Source organism: Vanellus vanellus (assembly GCF_965231255.1).
Source record: "Vanellus vanellus genome assembly, chromosome: 10".
Classification (NCBI taxonomy): domain Eukaryota; kingdom Metazoa; phylum Chordata; class Aves; order Charadriiformes; family Charadriidae; genus Vanellus; species Vanellus vanellus.
In genome coordinates, this window is record NC_138915.1 from 8,596,155 (window position 1) to 8,614,875 (window position 18,721).

At 45.0% G+C, this 18,721-nt stretch overlaps 1 protein-coding gene across 1 annotated transcript in view; it reads left to right on the forward strand.

Moving 5' to 3' along the window:
- Positions 1 to 18,721, forward strand: part of NRK (Nik related kinase) — a gene marked incomplete at its 5' end in the record, with an annotated part of 102,929 nt that overhangs the window by 58,392 nt on the left and 25,816 nt on the right. Inside the window, 8 exons of the mRNA XM_082488222.1 lie at positions 614 to 778; positions 1,518 to 1,679; positions 5,175 to 5,327; positions 10,957 to 11,088; positions 11,907 to 11,974; positions 13,546 to 13,658; positions 16,520 to 16,617; positions 17,851 to 17,969. Coding sequence (XP_082344348.1) covers positions 614 to 778; positions 1,518 to 1,679; positions 5,175 to 5,327; positions 10,957 to 11,088; positions 11,907 to 11,974; positions 13,546 to 13,658; positions 16,520 to 16,617; positions 17,851 to 17,969 — 1,010 coding nt within the window. The remainder of the gene's footprint in view (positions 1 to 613; positions 779 to 1,517; positions 1,680 to 5,174; positions 5,328 to 10,956; positions 11,089 to 11,906; positions 11,975 to 13,545; positions 13,659 to 16,519; positions 16,618 to 17,850; positions 17,970 to 18,721) is intronic.

Below are 18,721 nucleotides of genomic sequence, written 5' to 3' on the forward strand. Positions count from 1 at the left end.
GTGGTGGAAGCCCAGGCAGGTGGGATGAGAGATGCCAATTTCCTTCTGGTGTGCATTGCCCAGCTTGGAGTCTGTCTGTCTGATCCAGAGTCCTGGCCCTGCTTCTCTTTTAGGTGTAGCTGCGGCCTTTTCAGCTGTCTGACACGCTGTGGTGTTGGAGGCATTGCTAAATCACCAACGTGTCTCTTCTCATGTGTAGGTGATGGAAATTCAAGCATTGTGCCAGCGCTCCGGAGCTGGCATTTGTGAAGCGTAGTGCTGCACCAGCAAAAGGGGGAGACTCTGGAAAAAGCCTTCCTTCTCAAAGTGACGGGAAGACATTTGTCATTAGATTAGATTAGCTGCCAGCCATCACGGAGATCTCGCGTGCCTGCTTAAATGAATGGCAAATCTGCCCTCGGCTGCCAAAAGGGCAAAGGTTTCACTTCAAGTCTGGCAGTGGTTGCGGTGGCAGCTTGTGGCTGTCCGCTGCTGCTGCGCAGTGTGTCGGGTGCCCCTGGTAGTGACTGCAGGGCGGGGAATGGGCCTTGTGGTTAATGAGCACCGGCGTAAGTAATTGTTGGGTACAAAAGCAAAGGAAAATAAGCCATGTTATTCCTTGGCTCTCTTCCAGCATCAGAGGCGAGAGCAGGAGCTCCGAAGGCAGCAGGAGTGTGAGCAGAGGTGGGCAGAGGTTAAGGCCGTTCAGAGGAGAGAGGAGAGGTGTAAAGAAGACAAAAGGGCTGTGGAAGATGAACAGTTCATAGTAGATGGACAGAGGAAGTCAGAAAAGAAGCAGGTATGAAAAGAGCGTTTACTGACAGCAATTCGCAGCCCCCTGTCCCTGTAGCTGATGTCTTTCTCAGTTCCCTGAGGGAGTTCCCATCCTCTGAGTCACAGACCAGAGAAGGACTTTTTAAATGCATTTACTGCCTTTTGTTCTCTGATTTAGCCTTCTTTCAAGTTAACTTAACCTGTTACTGCATCATCCTCCTTATCTAGAGCAATGACAAAGCCTCTCCCCCTTCTGTCCCTGCTGTTTCTCCCTGATGAAATGGTCTTCAGTCACTTCAATCTGATTTACAATATCTTTACTCTGAAAGCTTCCAGCATCAGCTCAGCCTAAGCTTAAATCTCCAGTTTCCAGTTTCTGTTCGGGTTGTAACCAGCACCGTTTCATTTTCACAAATAAAAATGGAGCAAAGGTTAATTCTAATGCTGAAGTCTCATTGTCGAGTCTGGCAACTTGGCTGCAATGTTTTTCTAACATTTTCTAACATTTCAGCAGCAAACTGATTTGTAATCAAACAGAAGAATTGGAGAGTTTTTAGAAAAAAGTAAAAAGAAAAAATATGATTTTCTGATGTACTGTCTCAAAAGCCCAACACAAGAGTGTTTGGGGTCACTTTATGCTTCCTGTTGCTCATGGCTGTGGCTGTTCTGTCAGCCCTGCTGGAATTATGCTCGCTTTGAAAAGCCAGTATTTCCAGCAGACAATTTGGTTGTCCTTTCTAAGGTTCATCCCTCTCTGCTTTCAGAAGGTGGAAGATGTGCAGCACAACAGGAGGGTGCATCGAACTCTCCCCAAAGATCAGACACAGCTGCTGTCTCTCCAGCATGACCACAAGCAGAAGAAGAAGGAGCCTTCCAAGAGTTCAAATTCAGCAGGGCATCCTCTGTCAAGCAGCACAAGCAAAGAGGTACCGTCTTGGCCGATGAAGCATTTTGGTGCTTTGTGGTTTATGATGCTGTGGTGATGCTGAAGCAGAGAACAGACCGACTGTGTCTTACTACACACTTATGCTACAGTAGAGCCTTTGGTTTCCATTAACGTAGAGGATAAGGGAAAGGAAAGGTTGCCCTGTCACTTCTACTTGAGTTCAGAGAAGGATTTGACTGGTGCATGTGGAAACAAGGTCCTTCTGGTCAACCAGCTGTCATTCCCTTCTCTTCCAAAGAGAAAAGAATTAAGGTTCATCTCTGAGGTTTAACCGATGTCTTTGCCTGATTTTAGGGTTCGCAGAATTGACCCAGACATGGAACAGCGTCATGCCTCCCAAGCACAGATCTCTGTGCCCCGGTGTCAGGTTTTGATGCCATTTCTTTTTCTTTGTCTCGCTGGATTTTAGGTAGATAAGATTTGATGGCTCGGGGTAGCCACATATAGTCCTTGATTAAGAGTTGTAGTCCATTTCACTTTTGCTAACTCTGAAGGTATTTCTGCTCACCAACTTGTTCTGCTTACTGTCATCATATTGTGAAAAGCTACAGGTCCGTTTCACCTATGTTATCTCATAATTCCCAGCACGCTCGTTTTTCTTTTTGATATAATCCCAACTTATGAGCTGGTGCCATTTGTTGTGTTACTAAAGTCTGGGTCAATGTCAGAATTCTCAGCAGCTCACAGGTGCCTCCTCGGGTGGCTGTGTCTAAGTAGAAGTGGATGTGACGGTCTGCATTCATGGCAAAACATCTTCCCAAAATACTCAAGCAAAGACATGAGAAAAGCTCATGCACATGTATGTAGGAGGAATGCAGAGCGCTGTATCTTCTGCAGTCTTTAAGCAAGTGCCTTGTTGGCCACCTCTTCGTGTGTGTGCATGCTGCAACTGGTTCCCATAGCCGAAATTTTCTGTATTGATAAACCATTAAATGAAACTGCTAGGATTGTTGAAATGATGAATTTTAATAACTGAATAGAGTCTGCAAACAGCTAACCAGCAATATGAAATCAGGAAAACAAAAGATATTAAGCTCCTTGTTAGAGTAGCAGTTTGTGAAAACAAGAGAATAATTCTGTTTGAAGTACAATTTAACTGTCAAAAACCCAAATGCCCTACCCCCAGAGGCTTTATTGCATTGTCTGATTAAACAAATCATTACTGAAATTTGAATGAACTCCACTTGAAACCAGTATTTGTTTGATGGTGGAGGGCTGGGTCTTATTCCAGCTGGGGAGTAAATCAGGTGTGGACAGGCAAGTAAGCTGCTTTTGCTAAATACACAACATCAAAGTCAAGAGCAATGCTTTGCCTTTGCTATGCTTTCGGTGGGTGGGGAGAAAGTGCAACTCGGTTGAGTTAATTTAGCTTTCTTTTCTGCTTCGTTGTAGTTAGAAGTCAAAAGAACTGCAAAATGTCAGCTTAAATGTTCATCTCTGGTTTTGGCATGTGTTTTATAAATGACCCCTTTGTAGCAGAACAAAATGTGTTATGGAATTTAGTGTGCGGTCACTGTTAACTTTTAGTTTAGTGGTGAAATAAAATATCACTAATTGTAGATAAAGTGCTGCCTGCCTTTTAGGCTCACAGCATGTGGCTCTTGTCGTTATGGCTACCATAATATACTCTAGTTTTAAGGACAAATTATTTTACAGTCTTATTTAATCTCAGAACTTCTTGGAAGTCACAGATCCTTCCACTAAAATCATAATCAGTGGTACAGGGTTGCATTTCTTGGTTGACGTTTGAGACCTCATAATTATGTCAGCAGTCGTAGTTGTTCACAATAATTTTAAAATCCTTTGTAGTTTTGACTGTTTTTTACAGTGATAACTCAGTGAATTTGTTCTTGTTGATATTGATCTTTCCCAGTTTATTAGCCAAAAAGATGCCAGTTTCTCTGTTGGTAGAGACCTACACAGGGATAGAGATATCCTACTCAAGAGTGAGTTTGTTTGCATACTTCTTAGGGCTCCGTGGTATTTGCAGGGCCAATTATTGATACACACAAACTCTCCAGAATTATGGGTGCATTGAGGCATTAAAAACAAACAAAAAAACCAAACAAACCCTAAAGCTCTCCAAAGCCTCAAGTTTAATTTTTGGGGCCACAGAATCCTTTCTTGGGTATTCCCTGTCCTTGCCGTTGTACTCCTCCTGTTGCAGGTGGGTCAGGGCAGATGTCCCCTGCTGTGTGCAGATGTGAGCTCGCTTTGTGCTCTCTGGTCCCACCGGCACCAGAGCTAATGAGCTGAGGGGCCAAGACTCGTAGCTTGGGCTTGATGCCGCACTAGTTCAGTGCTTGGAAAGGGGCTGACATCCTGTTCTGGGAGCCCAAGGCGTTGGCTGCATGAGTTTGCAGCTGGACCATAATGTATTGCATGTGAGCACCCTTTGGGCACAGAGGTGGTAGGTAAATTATCATATCTAGTTCAGTGAATCCACTCTAATTTTTACATTTTCTTTCTTGCTTATGGTAAAATTTACCTTTCGTTATTAGGAGTTGCAAGTAATGAAAATCTGGCCTCAAGAGCAGTATGACGATTGAGCTCACCAGGGCTAGAATTTCATGGTATTTGGCTGTATTGCTTGTTTTAATAAGGGTGGGTTTTTTGTGAGGTTTTTTGGTGTTCTTTTTTTCCCAAATCAAGATCTGTGAGACTAAGTGGAATCATTTTCCATCTCCTCAGCAGTTTCCTAGGCCGTGTTAAGAATATGCTTACCTTCCTGACATAGGCACAAACATCCAGATATAGTGAGAGATACCATTAAGAATGCCCACCCAGACACAGATAACTGGGTGTTTTTATGGCATTAATCTCTAGTTTACTGTGTTGAGCTGTTTCTAGGCTGCTGAATCAGGGGATATGCTAAAGATTTACACTAGAGAATGGGAATTAGTCATGTTAAATGAAACTGGAAAGAGTAGTGGGGTCAAAACTATAGGATAAAGATTTTTGTTATGAGCAATGGCCTCAGGAAATAAAAGGACCTTTCTTCCTTCTAGATCGTGTTCCTCAGTCTTTTCCATTCCGTTCCACTTGGTACGTGCAAGTAACGTACCAAAAGATAGAGTGTTAGAAGCATTTTAAAGTAGAAAGCAACGTGCAGTAATGTCAGAGTTGTAGAAGGGAGTAATAAATGCACGGCAAAACCGGCTGCATGTTGTCAAAGGTAAGTAAATACAGACAGGTGATTCCTCCCAGCTAAAATCCCAGCCTGCAGCAAATGGGATGGTCTAGAATACAGCAGATGGCAGCTCGGGCCCTTTTCCTTGCTGCAGTTTGGAAACTTGATGGAAGAGGAAGGGTTGTAAATGGAGAGGCAGTAATGGCTCATATTGTGCCAGGGCTGACCTCTTCCCAGTGGGGAGGTCCATGGGGGTTGATGCGCGCTGTGCTGCTGTTGGAGAACATCCAGGCTGCAAAGCCTGAGGCTCAGTGTGCAACCTGCTGCTGCTTTCCTCCTTCTCAGGCCGAGGACCAAAAAAAGAAAAGTGACAGCATCCAGCCTTCTCTCCAGTGGCCAGTGGTGCTGGGGCATGAAGCAACGCCGCACACCAGGATGGGATCTGGCAGCAGTTCCAGCCCTTGCACCCCCGCGCCGCAGAGAGCTGTGTTAGTACAGGTACGGTACTGCTGCCCCAGACCGGGAGGAGAAAGCATGGGTGGCTCCTAAGCAGAGCAGCACATCAGAAACCTGATTTCCTTCGCTCCTGGCACAAATGACTGAGGCCTGTGCAAACCAGCTCAGAGGCTTTTAGTGCCACCACACGCTGCGAAGTTCTACATGGAATTATACTTAGGCACTGCAGATCAGGGTTAGATAACAGTTATTTTTATAAACTTGACACCTGATTGCTGATTCCATGATATTACTCTTAGATGTTTGACAGAAAGCCTGAATGGCTGTGCTGTTGCAGACCCTGGGCAATGTATTATTTATATGGCACCATAAATACATGTGGCACTTTACAAAACCAGTCCAAAGCCAGAATTTTCATTCCTGAAGACCATATACACAAGCAAGATTGTTAGTGGTCTTATGAAATAATCTAGAAGTACATGGACAATAAGGACCAATGCAAGGTCAGATTTTGCCTGTGGATAGAGCCTGGAAGGTCCGTGGCTTGAAAAATTGGAGCATTAGAGGTACTGAAAGAGCACAATAAGGTCTCCCCAGAGCCTTCTCTTCTGCAGGCTGGACAATACCAACTCTCTAAGACTATCCTCGTAGGAGAGGTGCTCCAGCCCTCTGATCATCTTTGTGGCCCTCCTTTGGACCTGCTCCAACAGGTTCATATCCTTCCTGTGCTGAGGGCGCCAGAGCTGGGCGCAGTACTCCAGGTGGGGTCTCATGAGAGTGGAGTAGGGGGGCACGGTCCCCTCCCTCGCCCTGCTGGCCACGCTGCTTTTGATGCAGCCCAGGATGTGGTTGGCTTTCTGGGCTGTGAGCACACATAGCCAGCTCATGTCCAGCTTTTCATCCACCAGTACCCCCAAGTCCTTCTCAGTAGGGCTGCTCTCAATCCCTTCATCCCCCAGCCTGTATTGGTACTGCGGGTTGCCCCGACCCATGTGCAGGACCCTGTGCTTGGCCTTGTTGAACCTCATGAGGTTCACATGGGCCCACTTCTTGAGCTTGTCCAGGTCCCTCTGAATGGCATCCCATCCCTCAGGTGTGTCAACTGCACCACTCAGCTCGGTGTCATCAGCAAACTTGCTGAGGGTGCACTCTATCCCACTATGTCATTGATGAAGATATTAAACAGCACTGGTCCCAGTATGGATCCCTGAGGGACACGACTTGTCACTGTTCTCCATCCAGACATTGAGCCATTGACCACTACTCTCTGGATGTGACCATCCAGCCAGTTCTTTACCCACTGAATAGTCCATCCCCCAAATCCACATCTATCCAATGTAGAGAGAAGGATGTTGTGGGGGACTGTGAGGCTGGCAGGTTCCTTGAGGTGAGTATTTCAGCCCTGCAATAGGAGTGGGAGAGTCCAGAGTTTACTGCAGGGCATTTGGAATTCTGCAGGAGCACAGTGGCTGTACAGAGGATAGTCCTGCCCGGTTAAAACGCCGCTCCTGGGATGAAAGGAGCTACGTTCTAGGCTGGCTGCATCACCTAGGACAAGTCACTTCGTTCCTTTGCACCCTGTCGATGTGTCTCCGGTAGTACCTCTCCCAGCTGCCGGGGCGAGTGGTGAGGAATGAAGCCGTATTTACCAACCTCTTTCGCCTGATGGAAACTGCACTATAAAAAATTTTATGGTATTTAAAGCGATGGTGTTACTTAAGGATAATAGCAGCAAGTGATATACAGTTGTTACCGTGTGATTTCACTCCCTGCTGGTAGCTGCCCTGTTACCCACTCACCCGCCAGTGCTCCAGCTGATAGAGACCGTGGGGACAGGGAGAAGCCAATCTGTACTCTCACCCGCGGCATTAGCACGGAGACCAGATGAACTTTGATGGGCAATTTATAAATCCTCTGAAGGGCTGTGTTTCTTTTTGCTGGTTGGCAGCAGCTGTTGATGCTAATAGCAGCATGCTTGAATATGCTGCCTGCGTCAACTGCATGAAGTGTTGAGGCAATATGAATGATGGGCCAGTTAGTCACCTGGAGATTAAAAGACTCACAGCAATATACTTGTGAAGTTCAATACATGGGTGCCTTGTTGATTTAAAATCAAAGCGAACTGCGGAGTTAAAATGCAAGCTGAATTCATCACAGATGTCTGTGCTGAAGAACTTCCAGCCAGGTTTGTCAGAGAGGGATCGTCTGTCATCGCTGCTCTGCTCAGACAAAAATGACTTCTTATTTTAAACGATTGTATTACGTGAGATTTTGTGGCACATCCTGGTTCCCCAAATCTCTCTCAGAATTGTTTCACTGGAAATCTTAACACAGCCCCTCAGGTGCAGGGAGCGTGATTTCTCAGTGTCTTGTATCCTGTCTGGCTGGTAGGGGAAATGTGAGCTATTACCAGATCAGGATGTATCATTTCCACCTGTTTTGTACCTGGTTTGTGTTTGCTGCAGCACGGGAGCAGATCTGACGCTCTGGTTGTGGTGGTGTGGGATGAGCCATTCTGGACTACCTGCAGAATTTCACAGGGACTTCTTGAACAAAGTCACTGAGTCTGTTTCTCTGCCAAGCGTCTCCTGCTGCCTGACTAGTGCAGGAATCTAGCTCACACCTGAAACGAACTCCTTTTTTTTAATTGGCTCTGTGGTTTTCCTGTAGGATTTGCTAGCTAGATCTCCTCCATTGTCTGGAGTAATGTGGCTGAAACAGAACAAGCAAGCTAACAATATTAGAAGAACTGGCTGTGCATCGGGTCGTGGATTGACCCAGTATCCCAGAGCAGATCTGCTCAGAAGTTTAAGAAAATCCTTTTCCTTACGCTGTTTTGTAACAACGCTTGCCCTTATCTACCCCCCGTATGTAGATTCAAAATTAGTAACTTGGGCATCCTCCAAAAAGCAGTGCAACCTGTCTTTTTAAAACTCCTTGCTCCTAAGTCTTTTTAAACTAACTCTAGTAGTCGGTATTTTGTACTATATCACCTTATGTTATAATTTCAGGGAGCAAAGGGTCCTCTTCCATAGCTCTGTTAGGTGTGCCTTTATGGGTTGAAGACAGTAGGTAACGCTTTGTCTACCAGTGCTTTCTGTGCATGAGAGGAGCTGCTGTTCTTTCAGTATTACTCACAATAAAAGCATTTTAAGGTTCAAGTCTCAGTAATTTAGAATGATTTTCTATTTTTTTCCCCCATACAAATTATTTTATCTGTAAAACTTAGGGGAAATACAAACGCTATGGTTTTTGGGGGTTGTCTGAGACATTTTTGGTTTGCTGTGGAACTGCAAAGTCTTGTAGGTCCTACAGAAATTGCCCTAAAAGCAGGTGTCGCTTCCTTGGCTTTATGTGGAACTGGTGTTCTGGTCTCTGTCTGCCCAAAGAAGGTCTGTGGATACCATCTGCAGAGTTTGGATTCACCCGGTCACTTATATCGTGATTTAGCAAAGCTCATCCATGCTTTTAAGCACAAATGGTTTTCTGGTCCTCTCCAGGACTTAAAAGCTGGAATTTAGGATGAAATGTAAGTATCTTGTTGAAAAAGTGGCAAGGGGAAAAAAAATCTTCCTATATTCTGATAATAATACACTTGCTATAAAACCTGTTCCTATACCCAGGGTGAATCACCTCAAGGGAACACTTTGCTGTTGAAATAATTCTGGTTAACTAAAAACTGTTATTAGTGACAATCATGTTGAAAAAGTAATTTTGATAAAATGAAAGGACACGGATTATGAGATTTTATAACTGCTGAAAAAGCTATTTTCTGTAAAGGGAGACAACAGAACATATTGTCCCAAAAAGGCAGAAAAAGCACCTGAATATTTAACTAGGTGAACTTCTCAGGACTGGTTTTCGACAGTTGACTTTGCCATGCTGCTGTGAGAGGTTGTGATGGGACGTTTGAATAGATGTTTGACATCTTTAACTAGTTTTAGAATTACCACCTGTCGATATTTAAGTGATTTTGAACACTGTTCCCATGAAATATTTAGTTTTGTAGAGTTACGGGGAGTTCATAATCGTATTATATTATTGAAAAGCTGTGCACAGTTCCCAGTTACCCTATTTTACTTGTTAAGACTGGGGAACTGGAGAATTTTATAGACTTGGCTGATAAATCAATAAAATACTTCTCTGACACATTCTTTGGGGAAACTGAACTGCAGCTGTCTCTGATCTGAGTTACAGTAACTCCATCAGGACAAAAAAGTTTTAACTTTGATTGCCAACCTCTTTCTTAGGCCTGCAGGTGGTGGGGATGCTGGGCTTGCCGTGCGTTTGCGAAAGAGGCGCCTCCCAGCAGAGGTGCGTTAGTGTGCCGGGGCACGGGCTCCCTCCCGACGTGGGGAGGACGTCAGGACCCGTTCCTGCCGGCTGCGGGTGTCTCCGGAGAGCCCTGGTCTTGCGTTGCATGGGAGGTCTGACAAGATAAAGCAAAACGCGGTGTAGCTTCAGGCATTTCTCTAATATTTTATTTTCTATTTCTGTAACATCAAGTTGGTCCTAGCGTAGTGATCCCTCAGGACGGGCCCAGCTGGCACAGCAGTTCCGTGTGTCCCAGCTCGGTCTTGTGGCCAAGAGGATTTCTCATTTTGGGGAGGATCAGTACATTCAGTTGACATTTTTAGCTCTCTGCCTTTCTTCCCCTTTGGAAGACATTGGTATAATAGATCATTAGTGTGTAGAATCTAAGGGACCTTTCCTTCTTTTCTTTTTTTTTCTTTCCTTTTTTTTTTTTTTTTTCTTTTAGATACAGAAAGAATCAGAGGACAAAATTTTTAGTATTTTAGCTTTTAGCTTGAGTTTTACACTGCTTACTTGTTGTTCTCTTGGAATGAAGACTTTGTAAGGAAATGATTTGGTTGCTTTCTCTCCTTCCCCCCCCCCCCCCCCCCCCCCCCCCCATGATTTAGGGCATTTGCTATCCTAATGCTCCAATTTGATGCCTTTGAAGATATTTTTGAAACACAGGTGATCGCGATGGGATGACCTGGACATGACTACCCATGAGGTGTAGTCTGAGCATAGTTTCTTATTTCTTTCTTACTGCGTTCTCAAGTTTGTTTTTTTTTTTTTTTTTTCAAGTAATTGCAAAATCTGTTAGAGGAGGACCAGGGCGCCCTCATAAACACTGCAGAGTTGAAAGTGCTTCCAGCTGGCAGTCTTTCTCCATTGACTCTAGGTTGATGGTGGGCTTGCAAAGACTGGTTTGGAAGCCAACATCTAACTTCGGGGAGGTGGGTTCCCCCAGTGATTATACTATCTAATCTCTGAAACGGAAGCATTGGTCAGGTTTGAATGAAATATGCTTACTCAACAGTAATTTTTGTCTCGTCCAGTTGTTGTTTGTTGTGCATTGCTTGTGACCTATTAGCATCCCTGTGGATTTAAGAAGGGGAGATACATGTGCAGCATAGATGTTTTTCCTGTTTCTTTTTATTGTACCCTTCACCTTGAAATACTTGTGCCTAACATGCTAATATGCTGGAAGTGAGTCACTTCAGAGTGGACACGGTGAGTAGGGCTGTATCCAAACACAGTAACTCCTTGTAGGTTTACTAAAACTTTGATCTCACAAACAGAGCCATTGATATCTGTTGAGATTGGGGCCCCCTACGTAGGCAGGGAAGTACAATTCAACATGTATTTCATTTGTTTCAAGTGTGAAAATTTCCGGGCTAGTAAGGATGTGTACCACAGCAGTTCGCTGTCAGATATGGTGACGACACCACTCAGCCCTGTGCAGGATGACGTATTCTGGAGTGTGAGTCAAAATGAAGAACAACCCCCAAAGGTACGTGAAACTCGGGGTATTTGGCACTGTTGGTGGTTAATAGCACTCCGCTTAGATCCCTTGAGCTGTGTAGTATCCATCCTCTGGACGTCAGGGAATTCAGTGAAAATCCCAATTCTTGTATATTAACTGGGTCTCAGTAATCTAGAAAGAAGATACAGCTTTATAAGCAGGTCAGTGTTCTTAGTTTACGTGTACGTGTACAATATCTGCAGGGTCTGCGAATGCAGATACACTTTTGTTAGCTCAAGTATTTGTAACTTCTTTTCTGTGAAAAATCTGGCTTGCTGCAGAAAAGCTCATTAGTTTGTGTAATTCAGGTGATGGTGTATTTCTCTTTCTAACAATCCCTAAGAACGAGTACAAGAATATTTGTGCAGGGATGTGCATGTGCGTGCGTGTATTCATTTTATTACTTTGCATTTGTGGGTGGGGGTGCGTGCGTCTCTTCCTCCAGCCCTTTGGTAGCAACAGTAATCCACCACCCAGGGAAAGCTGCGTTAAGTGACTGCAGATGCATTTCCCTGTCTGCTTTAAACATTGACCAAGAATAATGGTGACTCTACGGAAAGGTGCAAAGCACTCGCAGTCTGCACTCTGATAGATTGCACAGGTTTGGAGCAAATTGGAAGCACCTGCGACTGACTTGCAGCTTCCAGTGTTGATATCGCAGAAGCCCTCTCCATAGGTCCCACTGAAACATTACTCATTTATGTTGGTTAGTCCTGTTTTTGCATTCATACGGGGTAAGCATTAGGTTTATTAACTGAGTCCAAAATATCAGTAGCAAACTTAAAACATTTGATTAAATCCTTAAGGTTCCAGAAAGGACAACCTCTAAATTTTACAGCAGGGATCAGCCGGGCCATCAGAGAGGCCTTTCAAGGTAAGCTCTTGGGCGTTTTGTGCTTTACTAACTCTGATTTATTGTGAAACAGAAAACTAAAGCCAGCTTATTAAAAACAAACCCATAACTACAGTGTCACCAAAACTGACGTGGGTTCATACCTCATTTAGTAGCAGTTACAATTATTTTGTCTTTTGTGTCAGTCCACAAAAATAACTAACCACATTTCCTGATCTTAAACCTGAAGTGTCTAAGTCAGCTTCCTTTTGTTGATTGACCTAACTGGTTTAAAGAGAAACAAGCCTCCTGTAAATTTCCTCTTCCTTTTCATGCCAGGTAGTTCTGTCTTCTGCTGAAAAGCAGTATTTTTAATATATTAGGGCTGTTCCATCTGTAGTAATTCCTGCAATGAGTTGTTTCACTTGGTTCAGCCTGTTTGGTATGCCCGAGTGGGTTACATGCAAGTTGTGCGACCGTTTCCCAGTTAACGGGCAGCGTGTTGTGCCATCATTTATCTTCTTGTGATTTGGCGATGCTTTACTTCCCCTTCACGTTAGAGTCAGTGGCTGCTGAAGGGGGCAGGTTAATTGAGATCCAAGCCGGTCAGCACTGGTGATGGCAGGTGGGAGTGGTGCCGGTCAGGGCTGCCGGGGCGCTCTTGCGGATGCTTTGCATCAGCGCCGTTGGTTTCAGAGGTGCCTGGGTACTTTGGCAGGTGAGGGTCTGGCCCCAACTCCCTTGTGAAGCTTGTGCCTGTGGTAGCTTGAACAGGTAAAATGTGCTGTCTGTAGATGTATCTTGACTATTTTGGCACTCTGCCCTTAAGGCTAGTGTACTTTTTTCGTATCCCGGGAGAAAAGACGAAGGATGCAGAGAGCTCAGCAGTAAAGGGTAGCTCCCACTGGATGGCTAATTGGGGAATGTAATGCTGTGAGGCACTGGGCTTGGAGAGATTTGAAAGGGAAGTAAATTTAGCGGACATAACAAAGTAATGTGCAGCACTTCTGATGAGCCGGAGTCAGGAACATCGTCTGAAATAACTTGCAAGTGAAGTCAAGCCCTAAATGCTCTCTAGTTAGGAATTGTAGGAGGCAAAGCAGAAAAGAAACATGTAAGCAAACCACCGTGTTTCAAGTGAGTCGCTTCTGAGCCTGGGCTTCTGGGTGAGCCATGCTTTCCTTCACAAGCTTGGCAGCTTGTTTTACTGTCCGACACGTTCCTTTCTCCACTGATAAGTGGGTGATGATGTATTTTCTAAGAGGGTACTGGAGCAGGTTTCATTATTTGTAAAAGCCATGCCATTTTGGAATGGGAGTGACACAGATCTGAGGAGGCCAAGGGAGAAGTACATATAGTAGGATATTTTGTAATGACTTGGGAATCTCTGTAATCTCCCAGAATGGCTGTCCAGGGGAAACTGTCCCCTCCATCTTCTTCTCTCGCTACTGGGTGGCCCTGCTCGGAGTAGCAATGAATATAAAATTTTAGTTTTTCAGGAGTCTTATATCATCCAGTAACAGCAGGGAACTCGGTTCGGTGGCCTCGGAGGTCCGTTCCGGTCTGTGTTCCTGCATGCAAGATAGTCTGATCTGCTTTTTATCTCTGTTTAGTAACACTCATCAGTCATCCCCCGGGGGACATGCTCTGAAGCCGAACAGCAGCAGCGCTCCTGGCAATAAGCAGTGGGAGATGGGATCTCATCAGAGCAGCCGGTCAACCTCAGGTGATTCCGAAGTCAAAGATTCATTAGTCAAAATGTGCAAAATTCCGATCACATGAAATGGGCTTCTGCGGGGTGTCAAGTGCTGCTTTGCAAATGGGATTTTTTTTTTTTTAATGAAGTCTTCTGGTGATGGGCTTTTGAAAGCCCTCTGGATTTTATGGTTCCATGTTCCTAAAATATAAACACTTCCTCTTTTGAGTCAAAAGTGACTGTGAATATATTTCCATATAGAAAATTTGAATCGCCTCAATTAAGAATTGAAAAAAAAAAATCTGTTCTGTTGCAGTTACTGACACCATTGAAACTCATCAGAGCCAACATTACAGAAATACAGATGTAATTCAATACTAATGTTTGTCCATTGGCATTTTCTGCATAACCGCATGCTGCTTTTTTGCATTGCCCACTGATAAGATGATACAGATGAGCAGTTGCTGTACACTAATATTTCTGGACTCTAATAACGTACTGGCTGAAGGAAGCATAGGACTCTCTTTACAGCACCTTATGAAACATTCCCCGATATTCTTTTATTTGCAGAAACGTAGCGGAACTGAAAAAAAAAAGGGGGCAAGAGAAGTTAAAAGGTAGAGGTAGCCTAATTCAATGTAAGCAAGGTGCAGCTTTGTAAGCTGTCTTGGTATGACTGGTAGCGGTGTAGGAACGCAGTGGGCTTGCTTGTGGTTCTGCAGAATTTTTGCAGTACAGACTCTGGTTCCTGAGAGATGGCCTGAGATTCTGGCAGATGGGGACACGGAGCAGAAGTGGACAGCTCTGTTCCACTATTGTTTTTTCTAAGGGCATTTTCTGTGGGTCAACTGTAGGGCAGTTTCTGGTGTAGCTCCTTGCAAAGCAGCGGTGTGTTACAACGCTTTGCATCCAGGTTGACTACTAAAGTGGGGGACGTGGGGAATCACACCCAATTCAAAGTAGGGTGGATGCTAAAAATGTTCCGAAACCACATCAGTGAGCTGCCGAGGTAATTTATTTTTAAACTGAGGCTCACGTTGTTAATTTGCAAGCCCTTGATAAATAAAGAACAAATTGCTTATTTATTGCACTTACACAATCAAGTCAGTTTTGCTTTCACTAACTACACAGAATAGGAAGCTTTGCTTCAAGAGAAATCTAAAGCACACTTTAAACTGCTTGGGTTTTGTTTCTTTTTGCTCTTATGTCATTTTACGTGTGTTCATCACTATGCTGTTATTCAACATGCAACAGCCCAGCTCAACTTTGCAACGTCTGCATGATGCGTAACTCCTGTGCTATTTTGGCTTGGGGAAATGAAAACCTCACCAGCGATGGAAAGAATAGAAAACCTCCCTTGTGGTTTCAACTGTCTCCTTGGGTTCTTAAGTGTCATTAAATTGCAGCTAGTTCTGGCATATGGCATTCCAGAAAGAGTTTGTTGCTTTCCCAAACCCACAGGGATAATGAATTGGGCAGGAAAGGGCTATAAATACTTTAAAGCTAATACTCCTGCTGAGTTGCTTTAGGTGCTCATTGACCAATAAGGAATTCTGTATTGTAAAAGCCTTGCAAAATACATGAATACATGAAGCCATTGTGATAAAACTATCTAAATTACCAAATACCAATCCTAATTTGTGTGAGCTGGAATTCTCCCCCCTGAAATTGCAAGGAGTCACGTTGGTAGCTGTGGGATAGTTGTGGGAGAAACTGCTGAACGAGGTGGACATTGAACTGGCCAGTGTGTCCCAGGGGCAGGGTGAGGGCACATCTGCTTTCCCTCCCTTCACTTGTATCAGGAATTGTGTGCGGAAGACTGCATCTCTCCAAGGCTGCATCTGCTCTTCCTGGGTAGCTTTGTGGACAGCAGGGCCATTGAAAGGGAAGATTCACTTAATGACTTGCAAGCATCCCTCCTAACATGGCATCAGCGCATGCAGGTGGACTCCAGCTCCTCTAGACTTGTTTGCTTGGGTATGCAATAGCTGTGCAAGCACGGTGGCATGCGTAGGTCCCCAAGCCACCTGAGAGGGAAGCATAGTGCTGCGGCTTCCTTGCTACCCGTACCTCACCTTGGGCAGAGGGCCATGAGGTGCCACCTGGTGCTGAGGTGGCCCGCGGTGGGGGCCAGTTCCCTTGGCAAGAACGAGGGCTGTTATTATCTACTCCCCACGGCGCAGAGTGGAAGTGGGAGCTGAGAAGTGACACTCTGCGTGCCCCAAGGGAAGCAGGGACTGAGAAACAGTTCTCTTCTGCTTTTAGCTTGACGCCATGCTCATGAGTGGAGTTCAGTGCAGCTGGTTGTCTCCAGCCCAGTTGGGTTTCAAGAATCAGGTCCTTTAGGCTGTTTTGTGCAACAGTTTTACGAAGGCCAAATCTTGGCCCCACATCTGTGCTCATGGAAGTGTGCATCGGGGGCCCAGGCTCTTGTACCCTCTGTACCCTCTCTGTCACAGGGATATAGCTGGGTGGCACTCGAGTGCTGGAACATACCCAGGAGTTGCTGATAAGATGAGCTGTGTCCCCTCAAGAAGAGGATCAGAGGAAGGGATTAGCAGGCCCTCGCTCTTCTCCCTCGCAAGCTGCCCTTCAGTCCGTGGAACTGTTGCTGGTGCACAGTGGGCACGCGTTGCCAAGGCTTTGGTCTGCTTGTCTTACTCTTGCAGCAGTCAACTGCACCAGTATCGAATTATATACATGATGTCGTGGTATCCAGAAACATTGGGAAACAAGCAAAAAGATTTCCCTTTGCAACAAAGAGAAGAAAGTTTGTCAGCAGAAGCTGGTGTCTGCTTTGGGTGGTAACTGTATGTGCTTGTCTTACTGGTCTCTTGCTCTGCTGCGCGTGCATTTAAAAAAAGAAACTTTTTTTTTTCTTCCCTTCCCAGGGAATCCAGGACCAGCCAAGGCAGAGAACGCTTTGTCCCAGAACCATTTTCAGCTGCATAAGAAGTCTGAAAAAGTTTCTCATCCCGGCCAGGTTGCAGTAGGTTCTTTTAAATGCACTGATATTTTTGATTTGTTCATGGTTTTCCTGAGGGCATGTCTATGCAGACAGCTCCTCTGTTGGTGCTGGAGTTCACTAGCAAATGGGTCCATCTGAGAGGCCGTGTGGAGCCAGCTGGGACTCACTGCTGCGTTAATGTCTCATCAGCTTTCGGTCCAAGTGTGACTTGTGTCCGGCTCAGGTCAGCAGCAGAGTTCGGTTTCCAAAGATCATAAATCTTTGGAAAGGAAGGGGGTGTCTTTGATATTTCAGGAAGTCGTTGATCACTTGTCATGCAACCCAGAAGTCAAGACCGTGCCTGTGGCTTGTGGAAACATCCAGTGTGTAACTGCCCGGCATATGTGCTACCAGGCTGTGACACACTCAGGACTGTCCAGGCTCTCCTTTCACTGACGTGCCACTGATGGAAAGGATGATTGCTACTTCTTTTCTCTGCTGGTGGGGTTTTTTGGGGGTGTTTATCAGACAACTGGAGCTCATGGTGCCTTGTGCAAGAGCTCATATGTGGCATGATTGGCGTTTTAAATGTTTGCGGGATGCTTGGCACGTTAAAACCTGGCGGGCAGGCCTGGGTGGCTCCAGGGGATGCAGAGCGGGACTGCTGCAGCTTACCGGAGTCTCCAGCCCCTCCTGGCTTGTCAGGGACCGGAGGTGTGAAGAAGACTGTGTTCAGGCCATCGCCAGTGACGTGGGAGGCCTACATGTCTGCCTGCCCGCTGGGCGTGAGCCATGGCTGTGTTGGCGTTGCCTTTCCAGCCCGTACCCGGGCTCTGTACCCGGGTTGTCCCCAAAGGTGCTCCATACCTGAAAGCCTCAGCGTACTCCAGGGCTGGAGCAAAACTCAAGCTGATGCAATCCTTTAATCCTGGCGCAGAGCACTCCTTTTCTCGTGTGAAAAAGGAAGTACTTCTGTGCTCCTGCAGAGTGTGAAGATTGAATCATGGATGTTTGAGATTCAAAATAACATACTGACTAAAGTTAGTCACCTTTCAGCTTTTAGGGAGATCAGGTATTTTGGCTTAGGTCACTTTCCTGTATGACATACCCACTTATGATAGACTGACAAAAACACCAGCTTCCCAGTAAAGCTTTTTTTGGTGTGGAAGTGACAATCACTACATTTGCTGGGACAGTAAAATACTGCACATGCTGTTTAGCGATGGGTTCTTCCATGAGAAAAAAAAAACAAACAACTGAGTGTTCTTTACTCAGAATCCAGGCTCCTTTGCCAAGGGGAAGGACGGTGCCAACTCATTCTTAAAGGCAGCAGACTATTCCTCATCCAGTGACGAAGCTGGCAGTAGTGATGAAGATGACATGAACCACACAAGGTTGGCTTGATTTATTTTTTTATCATTATTATTTTCTGCCTTTTTATTACACACTTCTAAATATCTGGAAAAAGTTGGGATACATAAATATTACCTCCCCTCTGAAGTTACTATCAGTCATTTATGTCAGTTATAATTAAGCAGTTTAATCGCACTATAATGAACTCCTGGGGGTAAGTGTTTGCTCCATCAGATGTATGCAGTGTAATAAGCTTTGATGACTTGCTGCCCTGGGACAATGAGGAAATGTCTCGTTTTAACTGAATATCAATAGATAGTGCTTTTATAGAGATTACTTCACATTGATCTATGTTTACATGGAATTTTTGAAAGAAAAAAGGAGAGAGAAAGAAAACTGTACACCTCCATGCTAAATACAGGTTACATGAACAAAGCGAGGCAAAGATGACCCTTGTATTCAGATAGTCTGTTCACTCCAGGAGGAATAATTACCACTGAAAAGCTGATTCCTTCACCAGGGGTGTTTATAAAGAGGGGATAGTGTAAGCAGGATTTGTTTATGTAAAATTTGCTGTATTTTTAATATTGTTATTTTGCACAATTGCTGTGGTTGCCAGATGATGCTGTGGCTTGTACCAAGCTGATCTCACCTGTGCTGTTTCTCTCTCTAGCTGTCCAGTTGCCCTTGTTGATTTTGTGACTGACATCTTGTGGTGTGTTACCTGTTGTGAAAAGCGTGTGTTCTGCTGAGAAATAATGGAGTGTGAATCGCTTGCTAGTCCAAGTGAAAG